At 36.7% G+C, this 25,190-nt stretch overlaps 1 protein-coding gene across 10 annotated transcripts in view; it reads left to right on the top strand.

Moving 5' to 3' along the window:
• Nucleotides 1-25,190, top strand: part of ARID4A (AT-rich interaction domain 4A) — a 66,157-nt gene that overhangs the window by 27,086 nt on the left and 13,881 nt on the right. For 7 of the 10 annotated variants that reach the window (XR_004987436.2, XM_036435287.2, XM_045580155.1 and 4 more), the window contains exons 12-20: nucleotides 11,261-11,333; nucleotides 12,260-12,354; nucleotides 12,502-12,599; nucleotides 13,119-13,350; nucleotides 15,848-16,098; nucleotides 18,952-19,149; nucleotides 20,003-20,067; nucleotides 23,302-23,390; nucleotides 24,459-24,600. Coding sequence is in view for 9 of the 10 variants with exons in the window: in XM_036435287.2 (XP_036291180.1) it covers nucleotides 11,261-11,333; nucleotides 12,260-12,354; nucleotides 12,502-12,599; nucleotides 13,119-13,350; nucleotides 15,848-16,098; nucleotides 18,952-19,149; nucleotides 20,003-20,067; nucleotides 23,302-23,390; nucleotides 24,459-24,600 (1,243 nt within the window). In the remaining variant the exon portion in view is untranslated. The remainder of the gene's footprint in view (nucleotides 1-11,260; nucleotides 11,334-12,259; nucleotides 12,355-12,501; nucleotides 12,600-13,118; nucleotides 13,351-15,847; nucleotides 16,099-18,951; nucleotides 19,150-20,002; nucleotides 20,068-23,301; nucleotides 23,391-24,458; nucleotides 24,601-25,190) is intronic. The other 3 variants (XM_045580178.1, XM_045580165.1, XM_045580159.1) reach the window with 1 other exon arrangement.

Raw genomic sequence — 25,190 nt, 5'->3', positions numbered from 1 at the left:
TTGGATGAATATAGGAGAGTTTTCTAAGCATAAAGTAAATAGGTGATTGCTTAGAAGACTAAATATAAGGGGGAATTTGGTCAGTCTTAGATTCTTTATCCTTTTGGTTTGTTATAGGTAGGCTTATGTGTTGAACCCCTTCAAAAATCTTTTCTGGTTTCACATTTAGTAAAGAAAATTAGAATTAAGTGAATTTTTATAAGAAATGTTCATTTTTGGCTGAAACCAGTTTGGCTCAATGGATAGAGCATCGGCCTGCGGACTGAAAGGTTCCAGGTACAATTCCAGTCAAGGGCATGTACCTTGGTTGCGGGCACATCCCCAGTAGGAGGTGTGCAAGAGGCGGCTGATGGATGTTTCTCTCTCATCGATGTTTCTAACTCTCTGTCTCTCTCTTTCTCTCTGTAAAAATATCAATAAAAAATATATTTTAAAAAGTGTTCATTTATGTTTAGAAGTATTGGTACCCATTTTTCTGATCTTTGCATTATCTAGTGATCACTGTTACATTTAATGCGTAGAATTATATTCCACTATTATTAAATCATAAATGCTTGAATTTTTTATTCATGGAAATTGGAAAGTATTTTAATGTTCTCAGTTTATTCTTGGAGACTTAGTGATTTTTAAAGTAAGATTGTTTACTTAATCCTCACAACAGGATTTTTTATGACTGAGAAAACTTAGATGACAGGTTCTTCACAGAGTTTTAAGAATATTTTCTCTCTTCCTCTAGATTTAAGGTCTATGAAAGCAGTGGTTGTTAAGGTTTTGTTTTGTTCCCTTTTCCCACCAATATAAACATCCACCATCTAGGAACACAGAGCTTGGCACACAGTAAACCTTCATTTAATAGTTTGTGAAAAAATGAATGAGATGTGGGATACCCAATTATCCTAACATATTTCTGTTTGAAAGAAAGTGTTGAAAGATTTGTTGTAAGGTTCTAGAAAGTTCACTTGGAAGGAAACATGGGATAGGTATCTCATTATAGGTTTCCTTTTTTTTTTTATCCTCACCTGAGGATATGTTTATTGATTTTTAGAGAGAGGTGGGGGAGAAGAGAGAAACAAACATCCATGTGAGAGAAAAACATCCATCAACTTCCATACACGTCCCAACTGGGAATTGAACCTCCAACCTTTTGGTGTATGGGATGATGCTCCAACCAACTGAGCCACCTGGCCAGAGCCATAATTTATTTCTTTTATCAGACAGTGCACTCTTTAAGCAATCTCATGTCCTTATTGTGAGTTTATAATTTTTTTTTGGCTTAAGCTAGTTTGAAATAGTTTTCTGTCACTTGCAATAAAAGTTCTTAAATAATGCTCCTCTTTCATATCTTTTTTTTTTTTTAAATATATATTTTATTGATTTTTTTACAGAGGAGAAGAGAGAGGGACAGAGAGTTAGAAACATCGATGAGAGAGAATCATCGATCAGCTGCCTCCTGCACATCGCCCACTGGGGATCTGCCTGCAGCCAAGGTACATGCCCTTGACCGGAATCAAACCTGGGACCCTTCAGTCCGCAGGCCGACACTCTATCCACTGAGGAGCCAAACCGGTTTTGGCCTCTTGTATATCTTGCTTCCACTTATTTCAGTATCTATTGACTAGTCTTTTCCTTCCTGTACCCCTTCAACTCCAATCCATTATCCATAGACATCTTCCTAAAACTTAAATGGTTAAGCTGGGAACCCTTTAATGGCTTTTAGCAGCTAAAGGCTGAAGTTTAGATCTTTTACATTAACCTTTTATAAGTCTGGCCCTTCATGCATGCCCACCTTTTTATTTTCTCCTCCACCATTTTCCTGCAATAGGGAACTTTTTATAGCTTCTCTCACAACCTCTTATGTGTTGCTCAGAAGCTGCTTGTTGTCATGTGTATTACGTTGAGTATCACCTTTGTGCTTCCCATTTGCTTTATTTATATTAAATATAATAGGAAAGTAAAATGAAAGTTTAAAAAACTCAGAAAACAATAAACTATGATTTAAAGGATTCAGTGGAACAAAGAGAGCTCTGGCTAAATTACAGTGGTTGAGTATGACTTATAAATGTTATGTGCATTAACCTTAGTAAGTTCTGGTATTTATTTCAGTTTTTTAAAAAAGCCAGTGAAGTTATTATTTTATGTTTCAAATTTAAAATGTATTCAAAAAAGCATAAGCTGCTACTGGCATTACGTTACTCTTCCAATCCACAGAGCTGTACTTCTTGCAGTGCTCCCAGAGTGGAGCTTTTAGGGCACACGTGTCAAACACAAGGCCCGCGGGCCAAATCCTTGATAGCATGTGAGTTGGTTAACAGCACTGTTAAGGAAAAGATTGTTCCACTCATTTTAAATTCACATTTCTGGTTAACATTGTCAGTTTATGACTGTTCAGTAAACCATTCGGCCCGCGATTTAGGCTGGATTTTAGATTTTGGCCCCTTCTCTGATTGAGTTCGACACCCCTATTTTAGGGTGTTGTCTTAATACCCTCATTTCCCTAACAGAGAGATCTGCCCATGTTAAAGGAGTCCAAGCTCAGCCTCCTTTTCTTGTTAAAGTAATGGGGCATTACAGAGAGATCAAGGGATTATATGAATTGAGGATGTGAGAGAATGTGTGATGGAGTTCCAGGGGTGGAGTGAGAAGGGGAGTAATAGAGAGGAGCAGAGGAGGTGCTGTAGACAGCAGCATGAAGGGTAAACAAAGCTACTGTTGTCCAAAATAACGTTAATTCATAGAAACAGTATTTTGGTATTGAAAAATAAGCATGTATACTAGAATACAAAAAAATGGGGGGGGTGTTATATAATCATTTAATAACTTATTAAGGATACTTGTAGGGGTTCATGAGAGGTGAGATACCCATCAACAAAAAATGTGTACTTCAAACCAATGGACACAAAACTCTGGGGAGGGAGGGGATGTATGAGAGGGAGGGAGGGGGACAAAAAAATAAAAATAAATGTGTACTTCACATACAATACATAGCACAGGGAAACTACAAAGATCAAGTTCAGTTATATCCTTTCCTAATCTGTTATGTGCTAAGAAACTACCCTGACCCCTTCAGTAGAGCTGTGTATAAGTTATATTGGTCTGGGGGCCTTTGTGTAAAGTGTATCATCTTTTACTAAAGTATTTTGATAATTTGGACACTTTCTGTTCACCTTCCTAATTTGTGTTCTGAAGAGTAGAGTTGCTAAGTAAATTAATATCTCAGCAAAAACAAGCTATTACCTTATTAAAAACAAAACAAAACGTGTTCATCTTCCATTTCAAGAAAATGCTTAAAGTTTCTACTTCTCTAGAATTTGTGCCTTTTGTGAGTGAATGATCATTCATTTTTGTCATTAATGTATTTGGGAAAAGAATGAAGTAAATGCTACCCTGTTTCCCCAAAAATAAGACAATATCTTATATTAATTTTTTCTCCCAAAGTTGTGCTAGGTCTTATTTTCGGAGGATGTCTTATTTTTTGGAAAACACGGTAGCAAGTGATTTATGAAACCACCACCTGTGGCCATTCTTGTTTTTCTCTCTATTCTCTGACTCCTGTTACTTTTGTATTATTATTAACTAGAGGCCAGGTGCACAAAATTCGTGCACGGGATGGGGAGGTGTCCCTCGGCCCAGCCTGCACCCTCTCCACACCTAACCTGAATGTCAGACACTGGTGATAAATTGTAAGTAAAATAGGCAATAGGCATGTTTGTAGCATCATAGAACTTACTGATCATTTCTAGTGTTTTGGAACTTTGAGGACTACAACTATGAGTAACTTAACCTAGACTTAAATTAAAAAAATATCAGTATTTCTCTCTCTTTCGTTCAGGGGAGGGGTCACCTTTCCATCATCAGGTGGCAAGACTAATTCAGCATTGATCCTCCTTCTTGTGGACTGCTGTATTAGCTTGCCTTTCCCTTCCAGTCATCAAACTCATTCTTGGCAGAGAACTTTTAAAAACATAAATCTGACCTAAATCTTTTTTAGCTCTCTCAGACCTCACAGCTACCCAGAGTATCCAGTTCTGATTCTCAGCATATATCATCACAAAGTCTTTTCCTCATCACAGTCTCTGCCTTTGCCAGGCTTGAGTTTATGCTGTTTGCTTCTAGCTCCTGGGCTGTCTGCTCATCACATTTGGAGGCTTTTTCTAATATTACCACCATCAGTCCATCCCCAGCAGAATCATTCATTCCCTCCTGTATTTCTTTTCTTTTCTTCTTTTTTTTATTAAGTTATTATATGTGTATTTCTTTATATATTTTACAACACATATAACATTGTATTGAATTGATTTGTTTTACATTTTGATACTCCCTGCCAGACTCAGGGGCAAAATAGAAGATAGCCTGTTTTCTTATCTAATCAAGTACTTTAGAATATTCCCTGACTCATGGTAACTGTCAACAGATGCTTGAACTGAATTTGAAGATACAGAAAATCTTCATAATCTAAAAAATTCATAATCTAGTATTGTAGGTAAATAGATAGCATAACTCTCTGTACTATTCAGTAGTATATATTGATGCCAACTAAGATTGTAAATTTCTTGGAATGATGATCATTGCCATGTCTCTTCTATATCCTTAAGCCCCTTCCCTGCCATTTTACTGGGAGCATAATTACTCTTCACATGTTTGACTAAATGAAGAGAAGAAGGCCCATCAGTAGTCTGGTGGACTCCCTGCCTCCCATCTTTACAACCCTCTCCACTCTAAAACCCCCCATCGAGGAGGAGGGAGATGCTATAGCAAATACCAGCCCCCAAGCAAAAGCCATGAAGGCAGGTTCTTCTAGTTCGAGATGCTTCCTAGCATATGTAGTCTACTTCAAAGTGACTAACAACACAGCTAGTTTCAAAAACAGATTGGGAAAAATTGCTTATTATAAGAGAATAAGCAATTTTAATTTTTGCAAAAGCAATTAGGTAACTTTAAAACTTGCTTCATAGCCTCATCTTTGTGTGTGTGGAAAGTAAATTTCATTTCAAGCAGGCATTTGTTTATAAGTAAAATTATTCATTTACATCTTGTTTTTACACCTGATAATTGCACCTAAACTTAAAAGTTATGGCCATGGTTTCTTATGGAACTTAATATACTTTTGGACATTGACATCCACTGACTTTTAAATCATGTGCATGTAATTCACTAATTTTTACCTATAAAACTACAATATATTCTTGCCCATTGTGGCTCAGTGGTTGAGTGTCGACCTATGTACTAGGAAGTCACTGTTCAATTCCAGGTTAGGGCACATGCCTGGATTGCAGGCTTCATCCCAAGCAGGGGGGGCATGCAGGAGGTAGCAGATTGATGTTGGTTTTTCTCTCTCATCAATAAAAACATATAGGTAGTCCTCAGGTTATGTGGTTAGTCGCCATCTCCCATTTATTAAAAAAAAAAAAGATCCATCATTTTGATGCATGTCATATGTGCTTTATGTTTTTTATTATTTACTTATCACAAGTAAAGGTCAGGAATTGTTTTAAGTTTTTTTTAGTTTCATTTCATTACTGCTGTGTATGCGCTCCATGTGAGTGATGTGGGTGCTTATGTAGGTGGGTTCTGACTTACGGCAAAAATCACGTTACATCGCACTGTAAGGATGGATCTCCGATGTAACCCAAGGACCTACTGTGTGTGTGTGTGTGTGTGTGTGTGTGTGCGCGCGCGCGCCTAAGTGACTGTTATGACTGAGTGACCTGAATGACCAGTTGCTGTGACATGCACTGACCACCAGAGGGGCAGACTCTCAATGCAGGAGTTGCCCCTGGTGGTCAGTGCACTTTCACAGAGGGGGTGCGACTCAGTCAGAAGCTGAGCTCACAGCTGGCAAGCACGCAGGAGCCTCTCCCAACTCTGAGGCAGCAGCAGCAAGCACAACAGGTCGGGATGAGTGTGAGAGACATGGCATCTGCCCCTGCTCGGGCTCCTCCCTGGTCACCTGCCACCTGTCACAGTGCTACATCCCTCTGGGGATGTCCAACTGCCAGTTTAGGCCCAATCCCTGCAGGCCAGGCAGGCATGCAGACTGGTTAGGGCCTAAATCCACAGTCAGACATCCCCCAAGGGGTCCAGATTGCAGAGGGTGCAGGCCAGGCTGAGGGACAACCCCCTCTTCTTACCCCCCCATCCCACCCTGCCTCCCCCAAACCCGGCTACAAATCTGTGCACTGGGCCTCTAGTTTTAAAATATAAAGATTCTTATTTTTGTTTCGTTAATCCTTACCCAAGGATATTTTTCCATTGATTGTTAGAGAGAGTGGACAGGAGTGGGAGAGACATAGAGAAACATCGATGTGAGGGAAACACATCGATTGCCTCCTGCTCACACCCTATCAGGGCTAGGGATCAAGCCTGCAGTTGAGGTACATGTCCTTGATCAAATGAAACCTGAAACCCTTCAGTCCACAGGCCAATGCTCTATCCACTGATCTAAACCAGCTAGAGCTAAAAAGAAAATTCTATCTATACTAGTGAAAGTGTAATATGTTAATTAGACTGGACAGCTGAATGACCTTCCAGATGAAGCTGTGGCAGCAGGGCTGAGGTAAAGGCTGTTAGGGGCAATCAGGCAGGCTGGCAGAGTGGTTAGGAGCCATTAAGCAGGCAGGTGAGCAATTAGGGGCAATCAGGCAGGCAGAGTGGTTAGGGGTGATCAGGCAGGTAGGCAGGCAGGTGAGCAGTTAGGAGCCAGCAGTCCCACATTACGAGAGGGATGTCCGACTGTCATTTAGGCCAGCAGGATCGGGCCTAAACTGGCAGTCGGACATCTCCTGAGGGGTCCCAGATTGTGAGAGAGTGCAGGATGGGCTGAGCCCCTCCCCCCTCCATGCATGAATTTCGTGCACTGGGCCTTTAGTATTCTCAGTAACTAAGAATTTATCAAATGGTTGATAACAACCTTAATAAATACCTAATCTGCAGTTGATGGCTTTGTTTTGTTTACTTGTTTTGGAAGAAACTTTGATTACAAATTAGTGCCTTTTTAAAAAATGGTTTTTACATATTCTGGTCTAGGGGCCCAGTGTACGAATTCATGCACCTTGAAAGGAACTGTGGGTTGAGAGGCTGTGGTGGACAGGGCCAGGTCTCGGCCCATCTACCACACACCCGACTAGCCCCTCCCACCCCGGCCCTCCCCCCCAGTCCCATGTCTGCTGACAACCCCACTCCTGCTCTTCGGCTCCCACATGTTGATGCCGCCAGCCCTGCTTGCACTGCTGATGGTACAGAGTGAGCTGGCGACGGCAGCAGGTGCAAGCGGTGGCTGCTGCCCTATCGCCCCTCAGGAGCAGAGGGAGTTGAAGAAGCCTTGAGGGGTTATGGGGGCTGGTGCCAGTGGCGGCAGCAGATACATACAAGCACTGGGTGAGACCACAGTGTATGGGAGCAAAGAATTTTTAGTAACCACCAGAGGCTCGCCCTAATGACAGCAATTGGCGCCCCACCTTGGTCTGGCTCACCTGCTCACCATCCTGCCACAGCCCACATCCTCCATGTTCCACACTCTGCTATTTGCTGCTGATGCCCACCATGTTCTGACCATACCCCCTGGTGATCAGTGCACATAGCGATCGGTTCGGTTGTTCTGCCACTAGGTCTATTTGCATATTAGGGCGAGATATATATATATATATATATATATGTATATGTATATGTATATGTATATGTATATGTATATGTATGTATATGATGGTTTTATTTGAATTCTGTATAATCATAAATACTGGAAATGAGTTGTTAGCCTGAGGAGAGAATATTGTGATTACAAAGCCCAAGCAAAGCATAGAGCCAGTCTGGCCTAAAGTGTTTTTGTTTCCCCCCCCGCCCCATACTGAAAGTCCTTAAAATTAACATCTGAAATGATTCTTGGCTACTAGATTTCTTTTTTCCTTGAGTTAACTCATTGGCAGGTTTCCCCCCCCCCCCCCCGTTACAGTTAACATTCAGTATTATTTTGTATTAGTTTCATGTGTACAGCATAGTGTTAGGCAGTTGTATTAATAATTTTGCAAAAGCAAGATGTTGTAATTCACATGGGGAAAAATACTATTTTTTTTGGTATATATATTTCTTTTGTAAAATTTACTTTTTACCCTGGCCAATGTTGCTCAATGGATAGAGTGTCAGCCCAAGTACCAAAGGGTTGCAGTTTCACTTCCTGGTCAAGGACATGTATTTGGATTGCAGATTTGATTCCTGGCCACATCTGGGCAATTGTAGGAGTCAGCCAATCAATGTGTGTGTCTCACATCAATGTTTTCTTCCCCTCCCTTTCTCTCTAAAAAAAAAATAAATAAATGGAAAAAATATCTTCAGATGAGGATTAGCAAAATAAAACAATTTATTTTTCAATTACAGTTGACATACAGTATTAAGAACTGCCAATGCTGATTTGAGCATTTATTATTTTTATTATTTTAAAGTTTATTGATTTTTTTTTACACAGAGGAAGGGAAAGGGAAAGGTTTCGGCGATTTGAGCATTTATTAATGACTCCTATTAACTTTGTAAATTGCTATTTTGAGGCTTAGTAGAATTTTGACTTGTTTCTTTATATTGGGTCGGCAGCTAAGTAATTGCGGATTTTTTAAAGAAAATCAAAGACAATTTTTTTATGGAACTAAATAACTTTATTCTGTAATGTATTGCCCATTTTGATCAATGACCTTTTGCCATCTTTCAGACAGCATCATAATTCCACGTTCAAAAAACTTCTGGTTTTTATTAGCAAAAAACTGAATCAGGTACGATTTGACATCATCATCATTATTGAAATTTTTACCATTCAAGGAGTTTTGTAAAGATCGAAACAAAAAGTAATCAGATGGTGCAAGGTCAGGACTATATGGTGGATGTGGCAAAACATCCCAACCAAGCTCCATTAATTTTTGCCGAGTGACCAAAGATGTGTGTGGCCTTGCATTGTCATGATGGAATACAACACCTTTTCGATTTGTCAATTCGGACCACTTTTCTTTAACTGCATTGTTTAATTTCGTTAGTTGTTCAATGTAGACATCAGAATTGATCGTTTGGTTGGGTGGTAAGAGTTCAAAGTAGACAATTCCTTTGTAATCCCACCAAACTGATAACAAAACCTTCTTTTGATGAATATCAGCTTTTGATGTTGTTTGAGTTGGTTCACCTGGCCTGCTCCACGATCTTTTCCGCTTGATATTGTTGTAAACAACCCATTTTTCATCGCCAGTTATCAGTCGTTTTAAAAATGGATCATTTTCATTACGTTTCTTTAGCAAATCGCAGCTGCTAATGCGTTGCGTTAACTGTGATTCTTTCAGTTCGTGAGGAACCCATGTATCGAGTTTTTGAACATAGCCAAGTTGTTTTAAGTGATTTTCAATGCATGTATGTGATACATGAAGCTTCTCTGCAATCTCACGTGTTGTACTGTGACAGTCCAAATTGATTATTGCTTTGATTAGGGCGTCATCAACTTCAACTGGACGACCAGAGTGTTTTTCATCTTTGAGTGAAAAATCACCAGAACGAAATTTGGCAAACCAATTTTGACACTGCCGTTCTTTTAAGGCTTTGTCACCATAAACAGCACATAACTTTTTATGAGCTTGGGATGCGTTTTTCCCTTTGCGGAAATAAAAAAGCAAAATATGACAAAAATGTTCCTTTTGATTTTCCATTTTTCAACGAACGCCAAACGAAAACTACAAAACAGATCAAAAAACTTTTTTTACTGATTAACAGCTGAATAGCCAACTATCAAATAACAAAATGTGTTTTACATTTGTACTACGTCTGCAAACCTAAAAATTCAACTGAAGCCATATGTGTGTGAAACCCGCAATTACTTAGCTGCCGACCCAATATTTGATAAAACTGAAAGAACTCCAATTTATAAATCTTTCTGAATGAATTTTAAATAAGAATGTTCCCACCAAAACCGGTTTGGCTCAGTGGATGGAGCGTTGGCTTGAGGACTGAAAGGTCCCAGGTTTGATTCCAGTCAAGGGCATGTACCATGGTTGTGGGCACATCCCCAGTAGGGAGTGTGTAGGAGTCAGCTGATCGATGTTTCTAGCTCTCTCTCCCTCTCTGTAAAAAATCAATAAAATAAAAATAAAAATGTTCTGAAATACTAGTTTACAAGTAGCCTATCTGAAAAGGGAATATTTTATTGAAACTCATAACCAGTTGTTTTACTAGAGCCAAAAACCTAAGCTGCATAAGAAGAAATGATTAATTTATATAATTAGTAAAAAGTTACACTTTAATAGGTATTTGTAGAAATAGTTGCTTTATCAAGAATGTTTCCATTCATTCCTCTACACCATTTCTCAATGAATGAGCAATTTTTTATTTAGTTTTCTTTCATAAAAAAATGTTCATTGTCTTATTTTCAGGGGTCACAAAGTCAATACAGATGCTAGGCAAATCAGAAAAGCAGGCCAGTGTGATAAGAGGGGAGGATAGAGTCAGGGGCAAAACAATTTATATGACTCATTTAAAGGCTTAAAAAAAATTTTTTATCCTCACCCAAGGGTATGTTTTTATTGATTTGAGAGAGAGGGAGAAACATTAATCTGTTCCTTCTGTAACTGTCTCGATGGATGATGGAGCCGTGACCTTTTGTTGCACCAAAAGATGCTCCAATCAACTGAGCCGCCTGGCCAGGGCAAGGCATTTAAAGTTTTTACAAATATGGTGCTTCCAAACAGAAAATTTTTGCAATGTAATTTTGCAACCTTTGGGTTATATTCATTCAGCAATAACAAAATTTTGATGTTTTTGTGTGGGTTGTTTTTATAATAAATACATTTGTAATTAGTGTGCTCATCTATCAATATATTTGTTACAGGTCACATGATATTATAATAGATTAAAAACAAAACAAAAACCAAGTGAGTTGAAAACACTCTGAGCCCATTTCATTCTTGAGCCTTTTTCTCATGGCTAATTTCTCATGACTAATTCTTAGTCCTTATGGTAATAATACTCAGGGTAGGGTTAGAGTGATAAATGGCATGAAGGGTAGAGATTGATATTTTTTAAATTCTTTTATTTTGAGGGTAAATAATTATATTTTGACAGTTGCGTCAAATCAACTCTATCAAAATATGACTTAAAATCTGGCATTGTAGGATTTTGAGGAAATCCCTATTTCTGCCTTCATTAAAATTTTATCCCCTTACATTGAGTTCACAAAACAACAAAAAGAAGTCGTGTATTTCATCCTACTCATTGTTCTACATATTTGTATATTTTACCTTTACAGCCTGAGGAAGAACTTGATCCTGAAGAGAGGGACAACTTCCTCCAACAGCTTTATAAGTTTATGGAAGACAGAGGTACTTTCATGCTCATTCATTAAAAGAAGTCATTCCTTTTACACTTTTAAATTCTAGGTTTATACATTGTTTTTGTTAGAATCATGGATATATATGGATTTGGATTTAAAGTAATACCTGACAGTAATTAAGTACTTGGTAATAAAAACAATGTTCAAATCTATTTTGAGCAGAAATATATAGGAAAATAGTTTTGATACAATTGGTTTTAGTTTCCTTGGGACTTGTAAAACCAAAACATATAATATTTCGGTAATAAAAAGTTAACAGACATAATGTTAATCTACATACCCATTAACTAACTAATACTGTCTTTGTGGCAAGTAAACTAGCCTGATCCTTGTTCTCAACAAATTAAACGTAATAGGAGATCAGTTCCTATCTAATAGAATAGGATTTCTATTTAGAAGTTAAAAAAAATAAAAGTTTTAGAGTTAGAAGAAATAGAACCCTCAGAAATCATCATAATTCTTGAAGTAACATTAGTTCTGAGAAACCCTTAGGTAAGTTGTCCTGCATACACTGTGGCCTTCAGAAATCATCATTAGGATCACTGCTAACAGTTTTAACATTTGTGTTAAAACAGAGAAAATGGAATCATGGCCTAAAATATACCCTTTACATTGTGTGTATTCTTGCCCAACCTTTTTGAACCAACAACACTATTGGCTACACCTTGTAGTCCTAAGGTTTAATTTAGTTTTACCAATTCAGTGGTAATTAGAGAGGTGATTTTATTATTTGTGGAAGTAAATCTAAGGACTACCACAAGAATATAAACATTTTGTGTTGTCTTACTTAAAAAATTAAGGTTTTTAAATATATCCACTGATTAATGAAATTTGGGAAATTAGAAATTGATAGCTTTTTTACCTTAGTTTTTTCCATTTGATTAAACATTATTTCTACCCTCCATAAAAAAATAGGTACTCCAATCAACAAACCACCTGTTTTGGGCTATAAAGATCTCAATCTCTTCAAACTCTTTAGACTGGTTTATCATCAGGGTGGATGTGACAAAGTAAGTAAGGAAATGAAGACGTTAAATTACCTAATGTTTCACTGTTTTATGTACTTTAGATGATAAAGCACATTTTTGTAACATAGAATATTACTATAAAGATGATCTCCTTTGCAAATGTTAACAAATAAAAACTTAATTTTCCAGATTGATAGTGGTGCTGTATGGAAGCAAATTTATATGGACCTTGGAATTCCTATTTTGAATTCAGCTGCTTCCTACAATGTAAAAACTGCCTATAGAAAGTAAGTAGCATAGTTTACTCATCAAATAATACATATTTACAGGGAATATTTTTCATTTATTTGGTTAACAAATAAAAACATTAAGGTTGGAGAAAGTGTATAAAAAGTTTAGGTTAATAGATTGTGATTGAAAGTTATTTCAGTGCACCAAGTCTGCTATGCTCCATTTTTTGTGTTGTCCTAATTTCCTTTCCAAAATCAGGGATGTAGGCAGCATTTATCTTCTAAAATGATGGTAAATGTTATGGAGCTGAATCTTTTGGGTGAATAACTTTCAGATCAAAACCACAATGACTATGTTCAGTTATCACAAGCTTATATTTTTTAGGAATTTTATTTTATGATCAATGTTTCTGTTTATAATTCTTTTTAAAACACCAATTATTTAGTAATATAGAAAAAGTACTTTACAAAAAGAAAGGCTTGACTTTTACTTTTTAAAAATGTGTGTTTAATAATACAGTAGTCAAGTTAAAAGTAAAGACTAAGATTTATCAAAGAGAAATACTGTTTGTTTAGGTATCTCTATGGTTTTGAAGAGTACTGCCGTTCTGCAAATATTCAGTTCAGAACTATTCACCACCATGAACCAAAAGTAAAAGAGGAAAAAAAAGACTTAGAAGAATCAATGGAAGAGACTCTAAAACTAGACCAAGAAATGCCTTTAGTAGAAGTAAAGAGTGAACCCGAGGAAAATATTGATTCAAACAGTGAAAGTGAAAGAGAAGAAATAGAATTAAAATCTCTACGTGTAAGTACTTAAACTATTTGGTTTATTTAAAAAATTATTTAACATTTTTTATTATGGACTCATTCAGATACATACAAAAATACTCTAATGAACCTAATTTATTTTCCAGTATTTAGTTATGTGTGTTAGCCTGGCTAATCTAGCTATCTCTCTCTAAATATATCACTTATTATCTCTTCTACCTGAGAAATCATTTCTCCTGTTGTTTTCTGTTTTTGTTTAAGTCATTCTCATCTGAGGTCAAATATTTATTGCACATTCCCTCTAATGTTGCTCTTTTTATATGTAACATTTATTCTGTTTAGTATATCTTGTTTCGTTTACCCCTCTCTGCACTAGAATCACACTTCAGGAGAGCAGGGACTAGTGTCTACTCTATTCATTGACAGTTCCCAGACATCTAGAATAGTGCCTGACACAAAATGAGGACTTATTTAATAGTTGTTGCATGAATGAATCTCCTCTTGACAACGCCTGTGCTCCCAACCAGGTGGAGTCTTTTCTCTGTGTTACTCGATAGCATATTGTACAGTGCTTGTGGCCATTTTTTTAATCTGCCTTGTTTTCTAGTCATGTGTACACTGGATTTATCTTCTAACTCTACTCTTCCTCTCCATAACTATAAGTCTTCTATAAGAATTGTCACCTACTGTTTTGGTCATTGATGAATGATGTCTACATAATAGTATTTATTAAAATTTAGGAGAAAGAAAATTTATCACACTATCAAAGTTCAGTTACTATAATACATCTTACTTTTTAGTGAAATCATATCGATGAAAGAGGAGGTTGAAATCACCTTCTCTTTTATTTAACCAGAAACTATTTTCTAAAACTGTCTATTCTGACGGTCATCTAGTAAATGGAATTTTCTAGTGAATTTTAGGAAACATCCAAATTGGTTTGTCTCTCTTCATTTTTTTAATTTTTGAAAATTGTGGCAAGAATGTGTGTTAAGAAATTGTGGTAAATACACATAACAAAATTTATAACCAATATTAAGTTCAGTAGCATTAACTACACGTTTTTGTACAACCATCATCTTCATATCATGTAAAGCATTTATATTGTATTGTATTGTATTGTATTGTATTGTATTGTATTGTATTGTAGAGTCCTGTACTGTAGATGTACCATAAATTTACTTCCTAGAGATTTTTCCCAATTTTTTACTATTATAAGAAGAGCTGCAGTAAATGTGCTTGTAAAAATGTCCTAATGTAGCTGAATATAGAGAGCAGATTTGTGAAACTTGGATTTCAGGGACAAAAGTATATAGACCTAAATTTTAATAGATAATAACTTTCATTCATACATACAAATATTTAAAGGGCATCTGCTATGTGCCAGGCACTGTATAGATCTGAGAATACAAAAGTGAGTATTATCAAGTCCCTGACCTTATGGAATGTAAATTTTAGTTCTTTGTTAAAAGAAAAATAAATTTTTTATTTCTACCTTTGAAGTTTAATACATAGTCAAGAACTAAGGGAAATATTTGTTATACTGAGATATTAATTGTAAAGTGTTTCAGTGGTCCCTAAATTGTTGGTATCTTTTATCCTCACTTTATTCCAAGTAGAGGGGAATCCTGCCAGTGTGCAAAGGTTGACTTGAAGAAGAATTTAGGAAATAATTAAATAGCTCACCAGTTTCATGTTCAGTTGAGTATGCAACAAGAGGTGGAGTAAAAGCTACTGGGGCAGAACAATACAATGCAGGCCCAGTGAACTCTTCAGATATTCATTCAAAGAAATCAGCTCACTTCTGGCCATTGAAGCAAGTCAGTCCTTTTTAAAATGTAGCCATACATAGCTATAGTGAAAATATAAATTTCATTAAAAAACAAACAAAGAATTAGAGACCACAGAGCTTTTTAAAAGTCCATATATAAGTTAGGGGGTTGGTTTATTATTATCAACTTATCTCATTGACATTTAGATGCTGCTTTAAAAACTTCTATTGTAGTCAAGAAACACTAAAAGTGAGATAAATATTGTAATGAACAAAGAACATTTTTAAAAATATATATTTTATTGATTTTTTTTTTACAGAGAAGAAGAGAGAGGGATATAGAGTTAGAAACATTAATGGGAGAGAATCATTGATCAGCTGCCTCCTGCCTACCCCCCACTGGAGATGTGCCTGTAACCAAGGCACATGCCCCTGACCGGAATGGAACCCAGGACCCTTCAGTCCGCAGGCCGATGCTCTATCCACTGAGCCAAACCAGTTTCGGCCATTTTTCTTTTTTAAGTAATCTGTAGCTAAGGATCACTGTAGTCCTGGACATAATTAAGTAATTTACATGAGGTATTATTTTATTTTCAAGAAGAAGAGAAGTATATAGGAGTTTCGTTGTCACTGTTATTGCTCAAGCTAGAGAGATTAGTCATTGCTATGAATGTTTAAAAGCCAACAAACACATTTTCTGTTGTCCAGTTCCTGTCCCCTTTGTAGTGATAGCTATTTTAAAGCTTCTGTACTTTCTATTTAGGGACGAAGGAGAATTGCTCGAGATGCAAATTCTATTAAAAAGGAAATTGAAGAAGAGAAAACAGAAGATAAATTAAAAGATAATGATACAGAAAGTAAGGATGTGAATGATGACTATGAAACTGCAGAGAAAAAAGAAAATGAGCTACTACTGGGGAGAAAAAATACACCAAAGCAAAAGGAGAAGAAAATTAAAAAGCAGGAGGATTCTGACAGAGACTCAGATGAAGAGGAAGAGAAAAACCAAGAGAGGTACAATATCTTATATTTGTTCTCCAGAAGCACCTGTCTGGGGCACGGCAGTGCTCCGTTCCTGCTTAGATATTCAGGTTTGAGGGAATGTTTTCTTATTGGGACTTCCATTCCTCTTGTCTAATGAAGGTGAAACACATTGTGAAGATGATGTGTATCGCCTTTCGGAATTGGAGAATATACTGGTCGCACCATTTTAATAGCACTTGTGCCCTAAACAGTGGCCTCAAAGAAGGCTGCGCCACCCAGTCAAAAGAAAGGTCCTGCAGTTGACAGCAGGGAAGGGAGCTGGAGAAAAATGGAGGAAGTGGACAAGAGGAAACAGCGACAGCAAAAATTCCATTTTAAAAAAGGTACAATGTGGGAAAGCTAACAAACACATGGGTGCACAATACTAGCAGATGTTTCTGTGTGTTAGCTTTATCTAAGACATTTTTCTTTTTCAAGTTATTGTATTAGATTAAGTGGCATGCACCCCTTATTCTTGTTTGGAAAATACATTCTTGCCCCACATCACACCAATAAATTTCAGCCTTTTAATGTCCATCCTGTTTGCTGTTGAGTGAAAACTGTGTTTTCCCCCCCCGTGTATTATATACATGTATGGACTGAATTGACTTAAAAATTACCAATTAGGCAGTTCAGCTAGATCAAAGTAATATCCGACGGTGTTTAGTTGGCCATTTCTGTGTTGTCAAATAGATTTACTAATTTTTATATACTACTAAAAAAAAATTCAGCAACAACAGCATAACACACTTGTAATATAAGCTCGCCTCCATAGTTATTTTTTCATTTATTACATTATATGATGCTGAGTTTTCTAGAAATTTGAATTGTCGAGTAAAATTTGGGAAAAGTAGCCTGCTGTGTTCAACTGGTGGCTGACATCCATCTGAAAGTTAACTGTGGACAAATATTTAGGAAAATAGGAATGACTGCTGAGCGAAGAGGTAATTTTATGATTCAGTACAAATAAGTATGGGAGCTATCACAAATGTGTGTGAATTAGATTAGTGAATAAGGAAAGTTCTGTAGTGAAATATAATTAGGATTAAGAAAAGTGGAAGGAAGTAATTGGAGTCGAGTATTATTGTGTATAATGGTATTTCAAATATTTGGACAAAAATTTAAGCAAGGGTGAACAACTTAAAAAGTGGGGTTTAATTATAGTTTGAAGTTTTGTTAATAAGCAATATAATGTAATATAATGTATAATTAATATAATATCAATATGTATATAAATATATATATATATCCCTATATAAAAGCCTGAGTGACTTGATAGCTATAATGCTCATTGACCACCAGGAGCAGATGCTCAACATAGGAGCTGACGAGTGACAGCAGCTTTGCAGAGTGCCTGCCCTCTTGCTCTCCAGGACCCCTCAGGAGATGTCAGACTGCCAGTTGATCCCCACAGGCCAGGCTGAGGGACCCCACCAGCCAGAGGGACCCCACTCTCTCTGCAAACACCCTTCAAGCTTCAGTGCCACCCCAGGTGTTGCTGACCAGGGAGGGACCATGGGAAGTTGGCTCCAGGGCATGTCCAGCCGCCCAGTCCTGCCCCATGGACCACTTTCTAATTAATTTCCTATCAATGCAAAAATCCGTGCACCAGGCCTCTAGTATAATACAGAAAACACACAATACATATATAAAATATAAATGAGACATATTTTAGAGAAAATTTCAGACATAAATGAAGAACAGTATTTCTTTTTATAAAATTAAATTTGAATATGCAAATCTATATTCTCATTTTGTAGCAGGAATCATGGAAATGGGAGACATATCTGTAGAAATTTGTTTTAAGTAGTTTCTCTCATGGTGTTTGAAATTACCCTTTCAGACTGTAATTGGAAGGTGCCCTTGGAGGAAAAACATTCTCAAGGCAATGGGTTGTCAAAGCTATTTCATGTTAACTGCCCAGTGGTCCTCAAAATAATGCTCTATGTTTATTATAGAGCACAATGCCTTCTCTTAAGCACTTAATAATACTCTTGTGACACTAGAATGGCCTTTGATGCAGATCTCTTTGGAATCCTTGCAGTATTAACACAGGATGATTATTTGTAAAAATATTATTGGACCTCCCAATTTGAATCTCCTTTTACCCGATTATCAAAACAAAGAAAAGCTAATGGGAGATGAATAAAAACAGAAAATATACTGTTTGCACCATTTTAATAGCACTTGTGCTCTAAAGACAAAGATACACATAGCTTTGTTCTCCTCGTGCTATCCCACAGTTTCAATTAGTGACCTGATATTCAAGTATCTATTGTTTCTTTGTTAGGATAGGGAAACCAAAAAATAAAATATAAACTAGTTTAAAAGATCTGGTTACTAAGGTAGATGGCTCTTTTTATTATTTTATCCACCAAAAAGTAGTCTTGCTAAGAACAATTCTAAGTTGAGTAGAAAGCAATAGTAATGTAGATTTAAAAAATTTAGTTGCAGGAAGTTACAGACTACTTTTAGATAATTTTTGAATATAAAGTGACATTTGAGTGTGAATTCCAAAGGCTTTTAGAGCATATTCTTATTTTGTTTAACAAAAGTGATTTATTTGACTCCACATCATCATTTAATTATATTATTGATTGGCCTTTAAAAAGTCTGGATTTACTTTTGGTACAGTGCACCTTTACATAATAAATAAATTCCTTAGTAAGTAGTCCGTTAAAAATCTTCTCCTTCTCCTCCTTCTTCTCCTCCTCCACTGACATGCTATTAAGGTAATATTTAGGTTGTGACTATTGCATATGTTGGATTTTTTTTTTTTTTTTTACATATATTAGTTCTCCATTAAGCTATTAGTAGCATTATCAATGTTACAATTTACTGCAGGGAAGAAACTGAAAGCAAATGTGACTCTGAAGGAGAGGAAGATGAGGAAGATATGGAACCCTGCCTAACAGGAACCAAAGTAAAAGTAAAATATGGACGGGGGAAAACGCAGAAAATCTATGAAGCCAGTATTAAAAGCACTGAAATTGATGATGGAGAAGTTTTATATTTGGTACATTACTATGGTTGGAATGTGAGGTAAGCAAGAAATGTATTTTCTTTCTATTGAAATTTCTTTTCAGAGATTCAAAAAGTTCAAATTAATGTTGTGAAGAGTCATTGCAAATGGTATATGTATATTTACAAAGCACATCTTGTACCCTAATTTTCCAAGATTTCTACTGTTTTACATTCCCATTGTTTTACTAGCCAATGCCTCCAGCCAAAGTTGCCTAGATCATACCTGTAGTTGAACAAGTTGCATATATTACTCATTTGTAGTGAGGAAGAATGTGCAGCATGGAGAGCTGTGAGGCGATTCTGTAAGAGGGTGTTAGATGAAAGCCCAGAGTACCACCTTTGGGGAGAGCCATAGCCCAGGATTCTCTGAGAAAATCCTGCAGGTTTGGGCGAAGAACCAGGCCCATAGCTCCCAACAGTACAAATGGGTTTGTTTATTACATTTATTGGAAATCAAAACTACATTAGGCATTGTAGTAATTCTAAATTGATTACTTTAGAAAAGTGTTAGGAAGGTCTTAGATTTGAACCTCTATTAGGTGATTTGGGGAAGTGTTTTAAGGAAATGGTGCTTTCCTCTAGAGTAGAAGCTGTAAAGACATAGGGCTAATTCTATGATCGGTCATCATAATAAATGTTATCCATAAGAAGGGAAGACTAAACCATTGTTAATGCTGAAATTGGTAAAGAGTCTGTAGTCAGTCAGGAAAAAAAGGAGGTTTGGTCATTTTTGTGGGTTGAACAATGTTCCCGTTTTTTCTGTGTTTACATACCCTTATGGGGGTGGTTTTGTTTTTGGCTTGATTCATCACAGTCATGTTGCAAAACTTACCTGATGTTGATGTTCTGTGAAATTGTTCATGTTCAACAGGAGAACAATGCAATCTAGCTGTATGCCAGATCACCTCTGTAGCAATACCAAGGTCCACCTGATTGCTAGTTTTCTTTCTCCTTTAGAAGGCTTGTGTGTTTAATCTCTCTGCTTGGTCTGTATTCGTTTGGAACCAGAGTGCTCTTACAATAATGCTTGGCACTTAGCAAATGCACAAGTAAATGTTAACTTTTTTTTTTTTTTTTTTTTTTTTTTTTAGTGAGTTAGGTTTCTTTTATCTCACATCATTTTAAATAAGTTTGGGTTTATCATATATAAAATATTATTCAAGTATGGGTTTATTGCATATAAACCTTTTTTTTCCCCCCCTCAAACCAGCTTGTGTATTTCACATTTCTACAAACATTAGAAACAAACCTAGTCTACCTCACTGTTGTATGTACTTGTTGTTCATGGGGAAAGCCTACATTTACCAACTTTGATTCGCTATCTTTGCAGTTATTGCATATTGAAGTCTTCTTTTTTCCTCAGATTCTATTCACTTCAGTCATCTACTCTTATTTATTGTCTTTGTATGTCTGTTCTTCTGTTCTGCTTTCTAGAATTTTCCCTTACTATGATCTCTCTCTTTCAATTGTTTAATGTTTTACTGTATGACCATTCTCACAGACATTTTATTATATGCTGGCATTATTCCTAACTAGTTAAGTCTTTAAATAGTTACTTAACTGGTTACTCACAAGGTTCATGTTTTTCACTGCCCCTTCATACCCCTAAAAGCTGTTATAATTCTAGTGTGCTCATTGACGTAGAGCCACTGTAGTTCCTAGAGAATCTGGTTGGATTTCTAAAATAGGATGGCATGTGAAACTATGAGGGAAATACTAGTCTGAGTTGAGAAACTCTTGGACCACCTTTGGTTGGCATTATTAATGCTGGAAGTGCCTATGTGGCATAGGGTGGTGACCAGAACCTGCTGTCTTCCAGGACAGGCCTGTGCTTGCTGGTTGTCTCATATGTCCTGTGGAATTTTAGAGTTGGGCAGAGACACTTACTTTTTCTTTGTTAGCCCATAACCAGACATATAACCCTTTTAGTATATTTACCAGACTATACTTGGTTTTAGTATTTATCTGTCTTTCAAATCAGACTGCGAGTTGCATAATTGCAAGAGCCTTCCTGCTTTTCTCTATTAGTCTGTACACGAGAGGCCCAGTGCATGAAAATACATGCCCTGGAGTATGTGTGTGTGGGGGGGTCCTCAGCCCGGCTTGCTCCCCTCTCTCAGTCTGGGAGCCCTCAGAGGCAGGAGGCAACACAGTGATCAGGGGAAGGTGACGCCCATCATACCTCTGCTGCTGCCACTGTTGGCAGCGTAAGCCTCGGCCCTGGTTACCTGAGCCCTAAGCGGCTGGGCAGCTGCTATCTGAGGCTTGCCTGTGCCTTGGGCCAGCCCTGGGCAGCTGGGACCTGAAAGAACTGGGCACCTCCATCCTGTGGCTATAGGCACTGCCATCTTTGAGAATGTGGCAGTCAATGAACATATTCCCTCCTATTGACCATGTGTACCACCATCTTTGTGAGGGTGTGACAGTCAATTAGTATATTCCCTCTTTTATTAGATAGGATATTTCCTCATATATACTACCTGGCATGCTAGGTAGGTCCTCAGTAAATGTCCAAATAAATGTATACTTCTAAGTAAGGTCATAATGTACAGATACTTAGCCTGGTAAATGAAGATATGGGATTGGTTCAGGAGAGATTGTTTTCAAACCATAATATAGGTAGTCATGATGCCATATCAACCATAACTTGTGGATATTGGAATCATGTCCTTGCTTTGTATGGTAACTGGGTTGCAAAATGAGGGTATGGTTTCTGTTAACATGACGTAGTTCAAAGCAAGAACTGCCTGTAGTTTTTTGCTTCAGTGTTCAGATTTTGGATTGTGATAGAGTTCTATAAATATCTATATATTTTCATTATGTAAGAACTGTTATTTAATTCTAGAAAGTTTAATTTTTTATTTTGCCCCTGATTAGTAACATGGGCTGACTAATGTTAAAAAGTGTTGCCAATATTAGGGAAAAAGTACGGGTGAAATGAGTTTTCAACTTGAACTAAATAGAATAAACTTATATGAAGGAAATATCGCTAAAAAAAATTCAGTTTTGGAGGTGACATAGTTCAAAATAAAATTTTTTTTTTAATATATTTTTTATTGATTTTATACAGAGAGGAAGGGAGGGAGATAGAGAGTTAGAAACATCGATGAGAGAGAGTCATCGATCAGCTGCCTCTTGCACACCCCCTACTGGGGATATGCCCGCAACCAAGGTACATGCCCTTGACCGGAATTGAACCCGGGTCCCTTCAGTCCCCAAGCCGACGCTCTATCCATTGAGCCAAACCGGTCCCGGCTCAAAATAAAATTTTGTTAGACATACTAGAGGCTGGAGAGAGTTCTGTGAGGAAAAGAGTTAAAAAGGACTTCATAAATGAATCTGGAACTAATCATGTTACAAGTTTGAATTTACTTGACTTATCTTTAAATTATTTGGTCAGTAAAATGAATTCCAGTGCATAAAGTTCAGGTCTGTGGGAGCTGTGGAAAACAAAACAGTTCAAACAGTCTTAAATCTATTTGGAGTTTGCTTGCCTAGCTCTCTTGTCTTATCCTATTAATGGCAGGTATACAGACCATTTAGTACTGTAGCTGGCATATGTTACCAACAAACCAGCCCCTATGCCCTTCACATTTCTGCCAACACTACCCTGTTTCCCCAAAAATAAGACAGTGTCTTATATTAATTTTTGCTCCCAAAGATGCGCTAGGTCTTATTTTCAGGGGCTGTCTTATTTTTCCATGAAGAAGAATATGGTACACATTTATTGTTGAATGAAATAAAGGAAATTTATTACCTGTATATGGTACGGTAGTACGGTAGTTGTCAACACAAACCAGACAAACTGTGAATCCTACAGTATCAAGAATTTACTCATTTATTCAATGACAATCATGACATCATCTTCTGGAACATCATCATAACAATCCAATTCCTGAATTTCCTGGTGAATTTCTTGTGACTCCATTTCTTTCAGAATCAGTGGACCAAATCTGTCATGTTTAGCCTGGGGGGGGTCCTTATTTTCAGGGGGATACCTTATATTTCACTCAGAAGGAAACCTGTAAGTAGGTCTTATTTTCGGAGGATGTCTTATTTTCGGGGAAACACGGTAGAAGCAAAGTCTTCAGTTTATCCCACTTTGCTTTATTTGATGAATATATTTCAAATAAGTTATTATTCTGAATTTTTAAAATATATTCTTTATTTTAAGGTATGATGAATGGGTGAAAGCTGACAGGATAATCTGGCCTTTGGACAAAGGTGGACCAAAGAAAAAACAGAAGAAAAAAACTAAAGTAAGATCATAGATCATATCCTTTATGATAGGCACAGGAATTACTCATATTGTGTGTTTATAAATTTGTTTCCCCACTGTAATAATCATATTGATTCTTTTAAATTAATTGTGATTTTCTCTGTTATAACCCAGAAGCTAAAAATGCAAACACATTAACATGTTGTTTCAGGAAAGGAGAAAAACCAGAGACTCCTAGGACATAGGCATTAAACTCAAATGCCTATATCTGCTATCTGGAAAAGGGATAAAGTAGGACTGATAGTGACCAATAGAAGGACATGTTCCTCATCTAGAGAGGGTAGTACTAACCCTTTTGCAATGGGATCCAGTCAGGGTTGCCAGACTTAAGGATTTTCAACAATAGTACTTTTTAAAATGTAAAATCTGACTTAAAAAAAAAAAATTTACTCCAGGATATATTTTATTGATATTTTAGAGAGAGAGAGGAAGAGGGAGAAAGAAACATGGATGTGAGAGAGAAACATTGATCAGTTGCCTCCTGAACACACCCTGACTGGGGATTGAACCCACAGCCTAGGTATGTACCCTGACCAGGAATCAAATCTACAACATTTTTGGTATACAGGACAACACTTCAACCAACTGAACCACCTGCACAGCTTGAAATCGATTTTTAAATTTTGGAAGTTAACACTAAGTTTTAAAACGTATACTTGTTGGACAGTTGTATCCTTATCCAAACACTGAATTTTCTATCTTTGCTGTGGAGATTCGACTAAAGTTTGTTTTATGGTAGATATTTCTTCTTTTTTTCAGGGAATAGCAAAAAAGAAGGGAGGGAGGTTCCTGAGTAGTTGTATAGCTTTCTAATGCACCAACTCTGACCTTCACAATACAATTGCAGTGTTAGATATTATTGACCATCATATTCATATAATTATAAAATATGGTAGAGAACAATTTGTTTTTAATTATTTGATAAGCACAGATTAGGAAATTAACGTATAAAATAGCTAAACTTTTTGAGTTTTATTTTCCTTGCTGTAGAATGTTCATTTTTCATGAGGAATGTGCTCCTCTCATACTTTTTGTTGTTATTATCCAGAATAAAGAAGACAGTGAAAAAGATGAAAAGAGGGATGAAGAGAGACACAAGTCAAAACGGGGACGACCTCCTTTAAAATCTACCCTTTCATCAAGCATGCCATATGGTTTGTCTAAGATTCCAAACAGTGACGGAAAATCAGGTATAAGAATTGCTTGCAGCAATATGGCAGTCAGCTCACCTTTGTCAAATGGGATGGAAGGTGCTCAGTTTTGAGGAGGACTGATTTTTAAGAAAAAAATATATAAATTAAAAAATGTTGGTTGTCTGAGAGTCATAGAAGATCATCTAAGTTTCTAATTTCATATGCAATTTAAACTAAATTTGATTTGAAGAAAATATTTACTTTAGTATATCATGGTTTCTTAAAACCTAGTGATAGTTTAATTTAAGCATACCTTTTCTTGTCAATATCTTAGAAATACTCTTAATAGAGGATAGGTTGAAAAGATGTGCATCCTACTATGTGCTGCACTATCCTTCAAAGCTTACACCATGTTTCCTGTAATGCAGTGCTATCCCCTAGAATCTTTCAGCAAAGCTGAGACTTTGTTCAAAGAGCACACACTAAAGTGGTATAGACATGTTTTGTGATGAGTGTAGGTGAACATATTTTATTCTGCTTTTACCTTTCCCCCCACTTTTCTATCTTTATGTTTTTCTGTATAACTTAAGAAACATTAAATAGTTGCCTTATATATAAAAATGCTCGTGCCTTCAAGAAAGAGCTAT

The sequence above is a fragment of the Pipistrellus kuhlii genome, unplaced genomic scaffold, assembly GCF_014108245.1.
Source record: "Pipistrellus kuhlii isolate mPipKuh1 unplaced genomic scaffold, mPipKuh1.p scaffold_m20_p_1, whole genome shotgun sequence".
Classification (NCBI taxonomy): Eukaryota; Metazoa; Chordata; class Mammalia; order Chiroptera; family Vespertilionidae; genus Pipistrellus; species Pipistrellus kuhlii.
This window is presented reverse-complemented; position numbering and strand designations above follow the sequence as displayed.